The sequence below is a fragment of the Ranitomeya imitator genome, chromosome 4 (genome assembly GCF_032444005.1).
Source record: "Ranitomeya imitator isolate aRanImi1 chromosome 4, aRanImi1.pri, whole genome shotgun sequence".
NCBI lineage: Eukaryota > Metazoa > Chordata > Amphibia > Anura > Dendrobatidae > Ranitomeya > Ranitomeya imitator.
In genome coordinates, this window is record NC_091285.1 from 83911469 (window position 1) to 83927478 (window position 16010).

Genomic DNA, 16010 nt, shown 5'->3' on the forward strand with positions numbered 1-16010 from the left:
ATTTTTAACAATCGAAATAGGTTTGCATGAAATCCTAAAGTACTACCAACTTTCACAATTGTGCAACAGGAGTCATTGTTTAAAGTTCCTAATTTTTGGCCATTAGTTGTGTAGAAAATGGTTTTCTTCATGGGTTTAGCACTTTGTTTTCAGCATTAGAAGACTTGGGCTCATCAGATGAAGAGGAAGATGAAGAGGAGGAAGAAAATGCAGAAGCTGCAAAGAATATGAAACGGCCTGCTGCTTTACCATCTAAGCTCCCACAGGTATGGTAGTGTTCAATTTTTAGTCGCCCTTTTATTGTGCTTGTACAAAACCTAACCACCTGTTTGATTTAAATAGAAAAAGATAAAATTAGAGGAGGATGATGATGATGATGACGACGATGATGATGATGAGGATGATGACGATGATGATGAAGATGATGATGAGTAAGTATCATAATTCCTAAATGTGTTAAGATTGAACATAAGCGAAGTGTTTTATGTACGTTGTGACTGCTCATAGCCCACAAATTGTTTGAGACTGACCCTGTAAGCAGTGTAGTATTGTGGATAATCACCATACTATAGTTGGCATACTCCGTGTATTTGCTTGTACTATCAAAAAATAAATCAAATAAGTGTTTACGTAGAATATACTGGGGAAGAAACTTGTTAACTGGGTAGTCGCCTCACATACTATACACTTGTGCACAAATCAGTTTACTGCGTTTTCATCTTTTTTTTTTTTATCCTTTGCAGTTTATGGTAATTTGGATGCAGTTGTATTGTCACAAATTTACTTCAATTTTTTCCACGTTACCACCCAGAAAACAAGCCAGATGATCTACTGACACCCCCAAATGTCATTATAAAAAAACTGATCCTTTTTTTTTTTTTTTTTTACATTCGACGTATAGGTACATCCAAGGTCATGTTAATGCTTTTGATGCAAGCTCTGACGCTGAGTCCAAATGTTTCCCTGCACATTACAGATGATCCGATCAGCGGTCGTGTGCCTCTTAACAGCCACGGGCAGATCAGAGATCCACCCGTTAAATGCCGCTGTCGATCACGGACAGCGGCATTTAACTTGCGCTTGCTGGAAGTGCGTCATAAATCCGCCCATCATGTGATCACAGGATGGGGAGCTGCTGGGATGCCGCAACAGCCGGGTGTCTGCTAAAGACCCCTGTGCCAGTTATTGTGAATCCTCAATAGCAGTGCTGAAGCCCCGCTATGTGTCGCATAAGGTGATCAGATGATCACAGCTTCATCTCCTAAAAACGATTGGAGCAAGTTTAGAGAACTAAAAAGTTTTAAATATAAAAAATAAAACAAGTTAAAATCGTACCCTGTTTGCCCCATTAAAGAAAATACACATTTGGTATGATTGCATTTAGAAACACACGATCAAAATCTAAAGTAAATTAATCAGATCTGTAAATAGCGTAACAGTAAAAGAAAAATCGAACTACCAGAAGTTTTTTTGGTCACTACAACCTTGCAATAAAATGCTATAATGACTGATCTAAACATTGTATCTACCCCAAAATAAATGTCAGCTCGGCGCTCAAAAAAAAAAGCCACCACCCAGCCCCAGATCCCGAAAAAATGGAGATGCTGTGTGTCTTGGAAAATAACGACATTTCTTACAAACTTTAAAGACATTCATCACCACTTGTTTAAAAACAAAAAACCCTATACATGTTTATCAGAGTTCTTATACTGACCTGGGGAATCGTAGAATTGTTATAGCATTTGGTGAACATAATAAATAAAAAAAAACAAAAAAAAAATTGTGGGATTGCACCTTTTTTTATTTCGCCATACTTAAATATTTTTTTTACCCGTTTTCCAGTACACTATGTTGTAAAATCAATGGTGTCATTCATAAGTATAACTCATCCCGTAAACAAGCCCTCACGACCATATTGATGGTAAAAATCAAAGTTTGGGCTCTGGAAAGAAAAAAAACTCCCCATAGCCAATGCTTTGCTCCTGCCACTGTAACTAAAGTCCACTAGTGTTTAGTCCGTTTTTAGGCACTGATTTTTTTTTTTTTAACACCTTTAAAGGGAACCTGTCACCCCGTTTTTTGAGATTGAGATATAAATAATGTTAAATAGGGCCTGCGCTGTGCGTTACTATGGTGTATGTAGTGTACCCTGATTCCCCATGTATGCCGAGAAATACATTACCAAAGTCGGCGTTTTCGCCTGTCAATCAGGCTGGTCTGGTCAGGTGGGCGTGTTCACAGCGTTCTTTTCTTCCCCAGGTTTCCGTTGGTGGCGTAGTGGTGTGCGCATGTCCAAGGTCCGGATTCCCTGTGCCCACGTGAAGACACAGCGCGCGATCTGCGCTGTCATTCCTTTCATCGGTGCGGGCGGCCATCTTCCTGGGGCCGCGCGTGCGCAGATGTAGTGCTCTGCTGCACGGGGCTTCAGGAAAATGGCCGCGGGATGCCGCGCGTGCGCAGAAGAGATCGCGGCGGCCATTTTCCCAAAGCCGAGTTTGCATCTCGGCTTTGGGAAAATGGCCGCCACGATCTCTTCTGCGCACGCGCGGCATCCCGCGGCCATTTTCCTGAAGCCCCGTGCAGCAGAGCACTACATCTGCGCACGCGCGGCCCCAGGAAGATGGCCGCCCGCACCGATGAAAGGAATGACAGCGCAGATCGCGCGCTGTGTCTTCACGTGGGCACAGGGAATCCGGACCTTGGACATGCGCACACCACTACGCCACCAACGGAAACCTGGGGAAGAAAAGAACGCTGTGAACACGCCCACCTGACCAGACCAGCCTGATTGACAGGCGAAAACGCCGACTTTGGTAATGTATTTCTCGGCATACATGGGGAATCAGGGTACACTACATACACCATAGTAACGCACAGCGCAGGCCCTATTTAACAGTATTTATATCTCAATCTCAAAAAACGGGGTGACAGGTTCCCTTTAAGAGAGTAAGGGTTAATTTTACATATTGATGCATGGCAATTTTACGGATGCGTTGATGCCAAGTGCACTTTTTTCTATCGAAGAACAAATGGATGTTTTGAATATAAATGCATCAATCGATGTTTGGAGCATGTAGTGAATATTGCCATTTCCCATGAATCTTCAGAAGGCCCTTGGCTGCCATGGTTATCTCCTTCCCCCGAGGCCAGGCTACTGTAATGACTCTCGTTCTTATATGCTTGCTTTGTGGGGCACTGCTTGGTATTGGAGTACATCATAATGACTCCAGGCTGCACCCTTCTACCTTCCCTCCATAATGCAGCGACCTGCTGTATTGTGGTATACTGCTAATCACTTGAAATAAAGGCTTTTTTTAGTCTGATCTTAACATTTATTTGTTTTTAAGGGATGAGGAGGAAGATGAAGAAGAAACGCCAGTTAAAAAGGTATTTACAATTTATATGGAATTTAAGATAGACTTAATACATTATACCATGGGACACTGGAGAAGTTGGTGACTGTTGTGCACCTTTATATTTGCCAGAATTCATATAAAAAAAGTTGAAAAGCTAAAATTAATTTGATTTTGGGTATTTCAGTAAATTTACAATGACCTCTTTATTACACTGACAGAAACCTGCCTGAGCCCTGCTGCTATGACCTACAACACATTTCCACCCCATCTCTAGCTCAGCAGCCACTAGCTGGTGTTCAGAAAGACGTGGCAGAGGTGGCTAGGCTCAGTATGTGTCCTGTATTAGAACAGAACATCCACTGGAAGCCCATCTTCCCATGCTTCCCACTGCACCAGCTCACAGGCACCTGTCCTGTTAAAGGGAACCTGTCACCCCGGTTTTTCAGAATGAGATATAAATACTGTTAAATAGGGCCTGAGCTGTGCGTTACTATAGTGTATTTTGTGTACCCTGATTCCACCCCTAAGCTGCCGAAATAACTTGCCAAAGTCGCCATTTTCGCCTGTCAATCAGGCTGGTCAGGTCATATGGGTGTGGTGACATCGCTGTATCTTCCCCCAGATCTTGCATATATTTCCGTTGGTGGCGTAGTGGTTTGCGCATGCCCATCTTCTGAATCCACTGGGCAGGAGAAGGAAAAACGCGTGATCGGCGCTATTCCCTGGTGATCTGTGGGGGCGGCCATCTTCTTGAGGCCGCGCGTGTGCATATGGAGTCCTCTGCTGCCCGGGGCTTCAGGAAAATGGCCGTGGGATGCCGCGCGTGCGCAGATGGAGATCGCGGTGGCCATTTTCCTGAAGCCGAGTTCGCATCTCAACTTCAGGAAAAGCCCCGGGCAGCAGAGGACTCCATATGCGCACGCGCGGCCTCAGGAAGATGGCCGCCCCCACAGGTCACCAGGGAAATGGCGCCGATCGCGCGTTTTTTCTTCTCCTGCCCAGTGGATTCAGAAGATGGACATGAGCAAACCACTACGCCACCAACGGAAATATATGCAAGATCTGGGGGAAGATACAGCGATGTTGCCACGCCCATATGACCTGACCAGCCTGATTGACAGGCGAAAACGGCGACTTTGGTAAGTTATTTCGGCAGCTTAGGGGTGGAATCAGGGTACACAAAATACACTATAGTAACACACAGCTCAGGCCCTATTTAACGGTATCTTTATCTCGTACTGAAAAACCGGGGTGACAGGTTCCCTTTAACACGATGATGCAGGCTTCTGTAATGGCAGCAGACATTTTAGCTATATTGATTACTTCCCAAGACAAAATGAGTGATTTGCCCAATTAAAAGTATTTAAGAATTACATTTGACAATCCTTTTAGTTATTTTTATTTTGATCTTAAGATTTTCTCTTTCTAAGGGCCCCTTTCCACTTGTGTGAGAAAAAAACGGTCCGATTTACGGACCGAAAAAACTGATGTAACGTCTGCGAGTGCCATGCGAGTGTCATGCGATTTTTTTTTTTATCGCAACATCCGTATGACATCCGTATTGCTGTCCGATTTTTACGCACGGGTCTCCTTTGAAAAGCCGGTAATTCAGCGCAGAGTACAGTAAAATCACAGTGACAGGTTAGATTAGAGTAGATATATACACATAGAATAGGTATATATACATATATATATATGTCAGGGAGACATCTATATATATATATATATATATTTATATTTAATGCAGCGCTAGATAGCTTTAACCCCTTAGTGACCGAGCCAAATTTTTGAAATCTGACCAGTGTCACTTTATGTGGTAATAACTCTGCAACGCTTCAACAAATCCGAGTGATTTTGAGATTGTTTTTTCGTGACACATTATACTTTATGATGGTAAATTTAGTTCAACATTTTTTGTGTTTATTTATAAAAAATATAAAAAATTTGAGAAAAATGTTAAAAAATTAGCAATTTTCAAAATTTGAATGATTATCCCTTTAATCCAGATAGTCATACAACAGCAAACCATTAATAAATAACATTTCCCACATGTCTGCTTTACATCAGCACCATTTGTAAAATGTTATTTTATTTTGTTAGCATTTTAGGAGGTTTAAAAATGTAGCAGCAATTTTTCATTTTTTCAAAGAAATTTACCACATTTATTTTTTTAGGGACTTATCCATGTTTGAAGTGACTTTAGGGGTCCCATATATTGGGAAACCCCCAAGCGTGATACCATTTTAAAAACAGCACCCCCAGACATATTGAAAACTGCTGTCAGGTAGTTTATTAACCCTTCAGGTGCTTTACAGGAATTAATGCAAAGTGGCATGACAGAAATGAAAATGTGTATTTTTACCACCTAAATGTTGCTAACTTCTAAACAGATTACTATAGCCGTCAGACTCTAAGGCCACTATTTGGTCATGAATTGCCATCGCAAACATCAGGACAACAAAATCATGATCTGAGGGCACCAATTGGGATAAAGAAGAAGCCCCCACACTTTTAACCATTTATAATGATGTAGTCACTATTGACAGCAGCATCTAAGGGGTTAAACAGATTTAGAAGGTGCAAATATTGATCGTGGCTGATACAGCAAGTTGTCAGCTATAGTGTACAACCAACAGATGCTGGATTGTCATCTGTATGGGGAGGCTATTCTCTTATATCTCAGGTCAGTTAAAAGACGTATTGGCGGTCATTAAGGGGTTAAAGCTGGTAATTCAATTACCGGCTTTTGCTTTCTCCTTCACAAACCCGACATGATATGAGACCTGGTTTACATACAGTAAACCATCTCATATCACCATTTTTTTTGCATATTCCACACTACTAATGTTAGTAGTGTGTATATGCAAAATTTGGGCGTTCTAGCTATTATATTTAAGGGTTAAATGGTGGAAAAAATTGGCGTGGGCTCCCGCACAATTTTCTCCGCCAGAGTAGTAAAGCCAGTGACTGAGGGCAGATATTAATAGCCTGGAGAGGGTCCATGGTTATTGGCCCCCCCTGGCTAAAAACACCTGCCCCCAGCCACCCCAGAAAAGGCGCATCTGGAAGATGCGCCTATTCTGGCACTTGGCCACTCTCTTCCCATTCCCGTGTAGCGGTGGGATATGGGGTAATGAAGGGTTAATGCCACCTTGCAATTGTAAGGTGACATTAAGCCTAATTAATAATGGAGAGGCGTCAATTATGACACCTATCCATTATTAATCCAATTGAAAGAAAGGGTTAAAAAAATACACACACATTATTAAAAATTATTTTAATGAAATAAAAACAAAGGTTGTTGTAATTTTTTATTTAACGCCCAATCCACTCAGTGAAGACCCTCGTTCTGTGACAAAAAAAAAATAATAAACCAACAATATACTTACCTTCCACAGATCTGTAAAGTCCAACGATGTAAATCCTTCTGAAGGGGTTAAAACATTTTGCAGCCAGGAGCTTTGCTAATGCAATGCTACTCCTCGCTGCAAAACCCCTGGGAATGAGTCTAAATATACATCAATGAGCTATATTTAGCTTCATTTGCGGTGAGGCGCCCTCTGCTGGCTGTTCATAGATCGTGGGAACTTTCCTAGAAAGCCTGGGAGCTATGACTAATGTCATTTTTTATCGGATTGCACTCGTCCGTTTTCCTCACAAATGGAAAGGGGCCCTAAGATGTAACATTTTTCTGCTTTGATGGGATTCAGAATCCGAGAAATGGAGCGCCTTGTATAATTCAACCTGCTGTATGTGAAGTGTTTTAACTGGCGTTATACTTGGCAAGGTGATCTTCCAGCTTCCTCCTCTGACGGCTTGATAGCCATGCACAGAGACTGGCTGTCCCCAACAGAAGAACCGAGGAGGATGAAGCTGGAGATGACCCATTTGTGCTCAGCGAGGGAGAGATTTCATCATGTGACAGCTGTGCTCTGGGTCGCTGACTGACAGCTCTGGTCAGTTAAAGGGAACCTGTCACCCCCCAAAAATGGAGGTTGAGCTAAGCCCACCGGCATCAGAGGCTTATCTACAGCGTTCTGGAATGCTGTAGATAAGCCCCCGATGTATCCTGAAAAATTAGAAAGAGGTTGTTATACTCACCCCAGGGGCGTCCCCGCTGCGGTCCGGTCCGATGGGCATCACGATCCGGTCCGGGGCCTCCCATCTTCATAGGATGACGTCCTCTTGTCTTCACGCTCCGGCGCAGGCGTACTTTGGGCTCAAGCGCCGGGCCTCTCTGACCTTTCCCGATGCCTGCGCACTGCAGTACTTTGCAACAGGGCAGACAAAGTATGCCTGTGCCGGAGCCGCAGCATGAAGGCAAGAGGAAGTGATCGTAAAAAGATGGGGAGGCCCCGGACCGTGGCGCCCATCGGATCGGACCGCCTCCCCTGGGTGAGTATAATCGAACTTCTTTTTCTCATCTTTCAGGATACATCGGGAGCTTATCAACAGCATTCCAGAATGCTGTAGATAAGCCCCTGATGCTGGTGGGCTTAGCTAAACTTCCATTTTGGGGGTGACAGGTTCCCTTTAAGAAGCGGGTCTGAGTTGCATTTCTTCAGCCTGGAGCCCATCCTGACGTGTGACTAGGATGGGCTGCAGTATGAATTAGATCGGTGATGCAGTATTCTCATGATTACTTATCAACTGAAATGTACTGTAATGGTTTACAGTATTGTGCATGTCCAGCTATGAACATGGGGAAACTGATTTACAAACAGTGGCAGTAGACTGGAATTTTCCTTTACATTTGACAGTAATCACCCCTAACCGTTGCGGGTGGAATTGCAATTCACCCGTGGCTGTTAACCTGTTAAGTGCCCATGTGAATTGGACATTGGCATTTGACATGATCGTGCCACATGACCGTGTCACATGACTGCGGGTTGACGGTAGTTTAGCATGTTAACCTGGGGTCTGCAGCAGACCCCTTTGGTTGTCATAGCCGGTTAGCAATGAGTGCTGCCCAGCAGGTGGCGCTCATAGCAAATGAACATTTCTGCCTTTCATGGGCTTTTTTCAAACTGATTACAAGGAATAGGCAGGGCTCTATTAATGTGGTGCTGTGAAAGGCAGGAATGCACAACATTACGCAGATACTGCCTCACAGCGCGCCACATTATATGGAACCTTATCTATACCTTGCAATCAGTATGAAAAAGGACCGAAATATTTTTTGGCCTTACAAATAAAATATACTTTTCCATTTGCGTGTAAAGTACTTTATAATCTTTTATTTTTGTGGGACAAGTTGTACTTGAAAGTGAGAAAAATAATTTAAGAGTGAAATTGTGAAAACAAACACAATTCTGACTGTTTTTTAGGGATCGTGTTTAGTGTACTTTTTGTGGTAGAAATGACCTCGCTTTATGGTTCTCATCAGTACGATTATGGTGAGACTGAGCATGTCCAGTGTTAAATTAGTTTGGTGGGGAAAAAAAATCTGCGTTGCCGCCATTTTCCAAGGACTGTAAGCTTTTTATTTTGTCTGATGGAGCTCTGATATTTGTTGCAGTGTTAGGCTACGTTCACATTAGCGTTGTGCGGGGCAGCGTCGGCGACACAACGCATGCAAAAAACGCATGCACAACGCAGTTTTTTGTGACGCATGCTTTCATTTTTGCATGATTTTTGGCGCAGAAAAAACTGCATCATGCAGCGTCCTCTGCGCCCTGACAGTTGCGCCAAAATGACGCATGCGTCACAAAACGCAAGACAACGCATGTACATGCGCCCCCCATGTTAAATATAGGGGCGCATGACGCAGTCGTCGCCGCGGCTGCGCCCGACGCTGCCCCGCACAACGCTAATGTGAACGTAGCCTTAGACTGTTTTTTTTGTTTGTTTTTTTTTTAGTACTATTTTGGGATAGATGTGACTTTTTGATCACGTGGTACAGCATTTTTTGGGTAACTGCAGCGACAAAAAAGTAATTTTGTCGCTTACGTTTTTTCCAGTTTACGGTGCTTACCGATTGGATTGTTGTATTTTGATTTGACTTTTTTTAAACGTGGCAAAACTTCATGTGAATTTTTATTTTTAAACTTTTTTTTTTGCTTTTTCCGGTACGCCCCTTAAAGAACTTAGATGCGCTCGTCCAATCACTTGAACTACATGCAGTGATGCCACAGCATCACTGCACATAGCAATAATCAGGGTCTCCTTCAAAGCATGGCCACAGGCAGGTTTTCAAAGGAGTGCCGTAATGGCGAGCACGGGGGTCAGCAGCTGACCCCCAACTGTCATGACAACCCAGTGGCGAACCAAGATCACGTCACGGGTGCACCGATGGGTGGAGGTATTGATGTGCGTGTTAAATGCTGCTTTCAGAGATTGACATAGGTTAACAATTGTGGGGACTAACAATGATCGGAGTTAGAGAACTGCTCCAGGGTTACCATGCCCAGCCACAAGGGGTGCTGTAGAAATAATTGTGGCTGGAGGCGTAGTCCTCCTCAGTATAAAACTATTGTCTATTAACTGCACGCTTGGCTGCTCTGTCGCCAAAGGCGGCCGATGCCCCTGGCAATGCACTGAAAAGCAGAAGTAAAAGCTAGTAAACTGCAGAGTTAACGGTCGACATGTCTATGCTCATTCCATACCATGGGAACAGCCATATGACTGCCATATCTAACTGATAACTCAGCCGTTGCTTGGGCTTATCCAACCTTTTTAATAAATATTCCACTGTCTAGATTTTACTAAAAATGTTAAAAGTAAACTATTAACTATTTGTTTACAGCCTGCTCCAGTAACTAAAGTAAAATCTGCTCAAAAGTCCAGTCACAATGGAAAAGCTTCTGAACCGTCCACTCCAGCCAAATCTCCAAAAGTAAGTGGTTTGTAATGGCGCTGTAACCAGATTTCACAATACAAGCTTATATACATGACTCCATGGCTTTAGTGCCTGATGAGGCTGTGTGCTTACTTCCAAGGTTCATGGCAGATTGCTAAATTACAATGAATCCAGCAGTGAATCCAGCAGTCAATCCAGACATTGCGTCGATTCCAAACTTGGTCTCTCACACGGATGTAGAAAAAGTAGTGATTACGTAAACGATCAGCCGCAGTGACTGTGTACCCTGGATTGCTGTTGATCCAATAATCTTTATTTTTGTATAGCGCTAACATATTCCGCAGCACTTTACAGTTTGCACACATTATCATCACTGTCCCCGATGGGGCTCACAATCTAGATTTCCTATCAGTTTGTCTTTTGAATGTGGGAGGAAACCGGAGAACCCTGAGGAAACCCACGCAAACACGGGGAGAACATACAAACTCCTTGCAGATGTTGTCATTGTGGGATTTGAACCCAGGACTTCAGCGCTGCAAGGCTGCTGTGCTAACCACTGAGCCACCGTGCTGCCCAATGAAGAGATCTACCGTATATACTCGCGTATAAGCCGAGATTTTCAGCCCATTTTTTTGGGCTGAAAGTCCCCCTCTCGGCTTATACTCGAGTCATATACCCGGGTGTCAGCAGGTGAGGGGGAGCGGGGGCTGTGTAATCATACTTACCTGCTGCGGCGCGGTCCCTGCAGTCCCTGGCTTCTCCGGCGCTGCAGATTCTTCCTGTACTGAGCGGTCACATGGCACCGCTCATTACAGAAATGAATAGGCAGCTCCACCCCCATAGGGGAGGAGCCGCATATTCATTGCTGTAAATGATCGGTGCCATGTGACCGCTCAATTACAGGAAGAAGCTGCAGCGCCGGAGAAGCCAGGGACTGCGCCGCAGCAGGTAAGGGGAGCGCAGCGCTATAATTACCTGCTCCTCGCTCCGGTGCAGCTCCGTCTCCAGCGTCCTCTAGCAATGACGCTCAGGTTAGAGGGCGCTGTGAAGTAGTCAGTGCGCGCCCTCTGCTGAGCGTCAGTGCTGGAGACAGAGCCGCAGAGGAACAGGTAATTATTGAAAGCGCCGGCGTCCTGAGAAGAGAGGTGAGTATGTGATTTTTTTTTTTTTATGGCAGCACCAGCAGCATTCTAAGGAGCACCTATGGGGCCATAATGAAAGGTGCAGAGCATATAAGGGGCACAGCATTATAAGGAGCACCTATGGGGCCATAAAGGTGCAGAGCATAAATGGGGCACAGCATTATAAGGAGCACCTATGGGGCCATAAAGGTGCAGAGCATATAAGGGGCACAGCATTATAAGGAGCACCTATGGGGCCATAAAGGTGCAGAGCATATATGGGGCACAGCATTATAAGGAGCACCTATGGGGCCATAAAGGTGCAGAGCATATATGGGGCACAGCATTATAAGGGGCACCTATGGGGCCATAAAGGTGCAGAGCATATATGGGGCACAGCATTATAAGGAGCACCTATGGGGCCATAAAGGTGCAGAGCATATAAGGGGCACAGCATTATAAGGAGCACCTATGGGGCCATAAAGGTGCAGAGCATATATGGGGCACAGCATTATAAGGAGCACCTATGGGGCCATAAAGGTGCAGATCATATAAGGGGCACAGCATTCTAAGGAGCACCTATGGGGCCATAAAGGTGCAGAGCATATAAGGGGCACAGCATTCTAAGGAGCACCTATGGGGCCATAAAGGTGCAGAGCATATATGGGGCACAGCATTCTAAGGAGCACTTATGGGGCCATAAAGGTGCAGAGCATAAATGGGGCACAGCATTATAAGGAGCACCTATGGGGCCATAAAGGTGCAGAGCATATATGGCACAGCATTATAAGGAGCATCTATGGGGCCATAAAGGTGCAGAGCATATATGGGGCACAGCATTATAAGGAGCACCTATGGGGCCATAATGAACGGTGCAGAGCATTCTATATAGCACAGTTGTATATGGAGCATCTATGGGGCAATAATGAACGGTATGGAGCATCTATTTTTATTTTTGAAATTCACCGGTAAATGCTGCATTTTCTACCCTAGGCTTATACTCGAGTCAATAAGTTTTCCCAGTTTTTTGTGGCAAAATTAGGGGGGTCGGCTTATACTCGGGTCGGCTTATACTCGAGTATATACGGTACATTAATAATACTTGACAAGTTTAGAGTATCTATCCTGCAAAAAATAAAATGGTTAGGTTGTCAAAAGCAGGCTGTTGCTTTATTTAAACGTTCCTCTAACAGGAGGCATTACTTTCTGGTTTCTCATTCACCTCTGCCAATCTGCCCACCCATTCCACAAAACACACCATCCTGAGACTTTTATACAATCTCATGATGAATAAATCACTGGCCAGTTTGTTCCCCTGGCATGTGCTATGCTGAGACTCTCCAGCAGGTGGTGACACTGGTCCTGTGCATGGTCTTATACTGTATGGAAACAATGAGCAATGTCACTCACTTCAGAGTTCTGAGAGCTGCTGGCTCAGTCCTTCCTCTGCATGCAGGGCTGTGCTTTAAGCCTGTCAGACAGTGCTTGAGTGTTGCAGGAAGGAGCTGCAGGTCAGTACCATAGTTCCCCATTCTTGCAAATGGTGGGAGTCCCAGTGATGGAACTCATATCAGTCTAATAGTTGTCACCACTCCAGCAGATAGATAATATTTGTAGATTAGTAGATTTAACATTGCAGAGAAACCTCTGACCCAAAAAGGCCTACTGCAGTGTTGTGGTTCAAGTACACACCAAGATTTAGATTGAGCCCCAACGGGGACAGCAATGCTAATGTGTGCAAACTGTAAAGCGCTGCAGAATGTTAGCGCTATATAAAAAATAAAGATGATGATGATAACCTGGCCTTGTGACTCCTGACTTGAACTCTCTACATTCTGTTATGCATCTGAAGCATGAGACCATAGTTCGCCCTTGCATCTCTGGCTCCAACACACGGAAATGAAAATGCAACCAAATACAAATGTAATATGGTAGTATATTCTTACTTGGTTTAGTTACATTAGGTGCACTAGTTCTAGCTTCTGCAGGCACTACCGATATTTAATGTTCACTTTTGCTTTTTAGACACCAGAGCAAAAAGGGAAACAAGAAAACAAGCAACAATCTCCTAAGACACCGAAAACACCCCTTACTTTTGATGCGATGAAGGCAAAAATGCAGGCTACACATGACAAGGTACATGGCATCTACTCGGTGTCTCTGTAGTCCAATTTATCAGGTTTAATGTGAATCCAGACTTGGATGTTGCTAGTGTGCTTCATTTCTAATCAATTCATAACTGCAGTGATCACAATGATCAACTGTTTGCTTTGTACACTAAAGATGCTGTGCGCAGCGATGTGCTACATCCTCGGCTAAACCCATGCTGTAGAGATGTTTCTGAATTCTGCCCCTATTGAGACAAGGAGCAGGTAGTGTCCCCAGCACGCAAGAAGATAAAAGCTCTTCTGGAGTAGAATTACATGAGTAATTTCTGCTTCAGTTATGTGAATGAGACCTTAAAGGGAACCTGTCCGCAGGATTGTGCACAGTAACCTATGCACAGTGTTAGGTCGGCGCCGTTTTACTGATTAAAATGATACCTGGGTGATGAAATCAGTCTTGTGGTTGTTTAATCTGTATTTTTCAGTTAATGATATGCCTGTGATTTGGGACAGCCTGTGAGGGGGCCTACCTGTGGTGCTCTGCTTAGCTAAGCAGTATGGCTTCGCACGGGTCACTGATTGCCCAGTCACCTGCCCCCTAGTTTACATAATGAATATTATATATATAAAAAAAATAAAATCACCACCTGCAGGCAGGTGGCGACACCTTCACTGCACCATGATCACAAATATATTGATTTTGATGGTATACATATATTTAAAAAGTCTGAAAATAGCGCTGGCCGTGTCTGTGCAGTAGCAGCTATCGGATTCATACAGATGAATAGGTAATCAGAGCACCACATGACGACCCCTCCAGTGGAGCACAGACTCTCATAAAAGGGAATCTGTCACCCCATTTTTGGCCTATAAGCTGCGGCCTCCGCCATCAGGGGCTTATCTACAGCATTCTGTAATGTCGTAGATAAGCCCCCGATGTAACATGAGAGACGAAAAACGAGTTAGATTATACTTCCCCAGGGGTGGTCCCAGTCCAGTCCGATGGGAGGCTCCGTATCTCCAGATCATTATGCGTTTGCAGATAACAAATGTGTATCTTTTTAGAGGTGAAAAAATTCAAATTTTATATATATATATATATATATATATATATATATATATATATATATATATATATATATATATATATATATATATATATATATATATATATTCAAGATTTAGTCTCCTTTTTTCGTGATCTGGTGTTGACTGAGGGCTTAATTTTTCCTTGCCAAGTTGAGGTTTTTATTGATACCCTTTTAATTATACTACCAGGGGGCAGTGAATTTGTCAAGTCTGCTGCAGAAGATTGTTCTAATAAGCAGAATGCCCAGAGTAAGATGAGTGCTGATACTTTCACTGCCAGCATTTGTTCGCCAATTACTCCAATTGAGTGTTTTAATACAGTGCTGCTGAAGGCAGGAAAATAAATGGGAAAATCATGTGTGGGGGGAGCGACTTGCATGTAATATTTCTACAGGAATGACAAATCCCCCTAATGCTGATTTTCAAACTTCGGTATCTTTACCTGCTAAACAAAACTACTAAAGAGGAAGTTTAGAGCCATACTAACCTGGCTGATCTTCCAGCGGCTCAGGTTCAGATCTTCTTGTTCCTGCTGGTCTCTTCTTCCTTCAGGGATGACAACCCAGCATGGATCAGACAGCTACTGCCAATCACTGTCAATTTTTCATTAATAAAGCAGGGCGTATACTGGCAGGGGACCAGTAAATGCTGGAGCCTCAGCAATGGAGTATCTGAAAGGAGAGACACTCTTGTTTTTAAACGTTCTAAGCTATTCTATTTTGCTGTCTATCTCTATGGATAAATAACTTGTCTCTAATTTATACCTCTTAAGGGTGCGTCTCTTCCAAAAGCCGAAGCAAAGTTTTCAAACTACGTGAAGAATTGCTTCAGAATGGACAATAAGAAGGTGAGGCATCAAGAATATTTGTCACATAATGGAACAAGCAATTTTCAACACTTTATTTTGATGTCTATGTATGAAAATTCTCCCATTTAGTGTTAATTTTTTTTTTCTCTCACAGATGATTGATGATCTCTGGAATTGGAGAAAGACTCTGAAAGACATAAAATAACTTGATTTATTCCAGTTTCGTTACCCATCTAATTTTATACTGCTAGTTATTTTTTTTTCTTTTTTGTCTGGAATGGATCTCTCCTTTTTTGTACTCCCCAATATTGTCAAGAAAGTCAAGCTTATCCTATTGTAAATGTTGAATAAAAATGATTTTACTTGAAAATTCACATGCCTACATTGTGGCATAAAAGCATTTATTTTAGATGGAACTACAGTTGGTTTGGGTGGTAAACTTTAGTGTTCACAAATTTTTATAATTTGAGAATTAATCCCTTTGCGACATGCACCATACTAGAACTGCACATGTCGCTTCTCTTCCTTTGATGTGGGCTCCGGCGGTGAGCCCGCACCTTTCCGGGACATGTCAGCTGTTTTGAACAGCTGACATGTACCCGGAATAGCAGTGGGTGGAATTGCAACTGACAGCATTTAACACGCGCTTCCATCGAGCTGGAAATCCACCCACCAGTGACCCCTGTCACATAATCGTGGGTCACCGGTGGGTTGGCATGATAACTGGAGGTC

The 16010-nt window shown here is 43.4% G+C and overlaps 1 protein-coding gene across 1 annotated transcript in view; it reads left to right on the forward strand.

Moving 5' to 3' along the window:
- Positions 1-15652, forward strand: part of NPM1 (nucleophosmin 1) — a 30789-nt gene extending 15137 nt beyond the window's left edge. The window contains exons 5-11 of the mRNA XM_069763857.1: positions 154-266; positions 343-431; positions 3348-3387; positions 10102-10191; positions 13302-13412; positions 15243-15317; positions 15433-15652. Of these exons, the coding sequence (XP_069619958.1) occupies positions 154-266; positions 343-431; positions 3348-3387; positions 10102-10191; positions 13302-13412; positions 15243-15317; positions 15433-15483 (569 nt within the window). The 3' untranslated portion in view covers positions 15484-15652. The remainder of the gene's footprint in view (positions 1-153; positions 267-342; positions 432-3347; positions 3388-10101; positions 10192-13301; positions 13413-15242; positions 15318-15432) is intronic.
- The last annotated feature ends 358 nt before the right edge of the window (positions 15653-16010 follow it).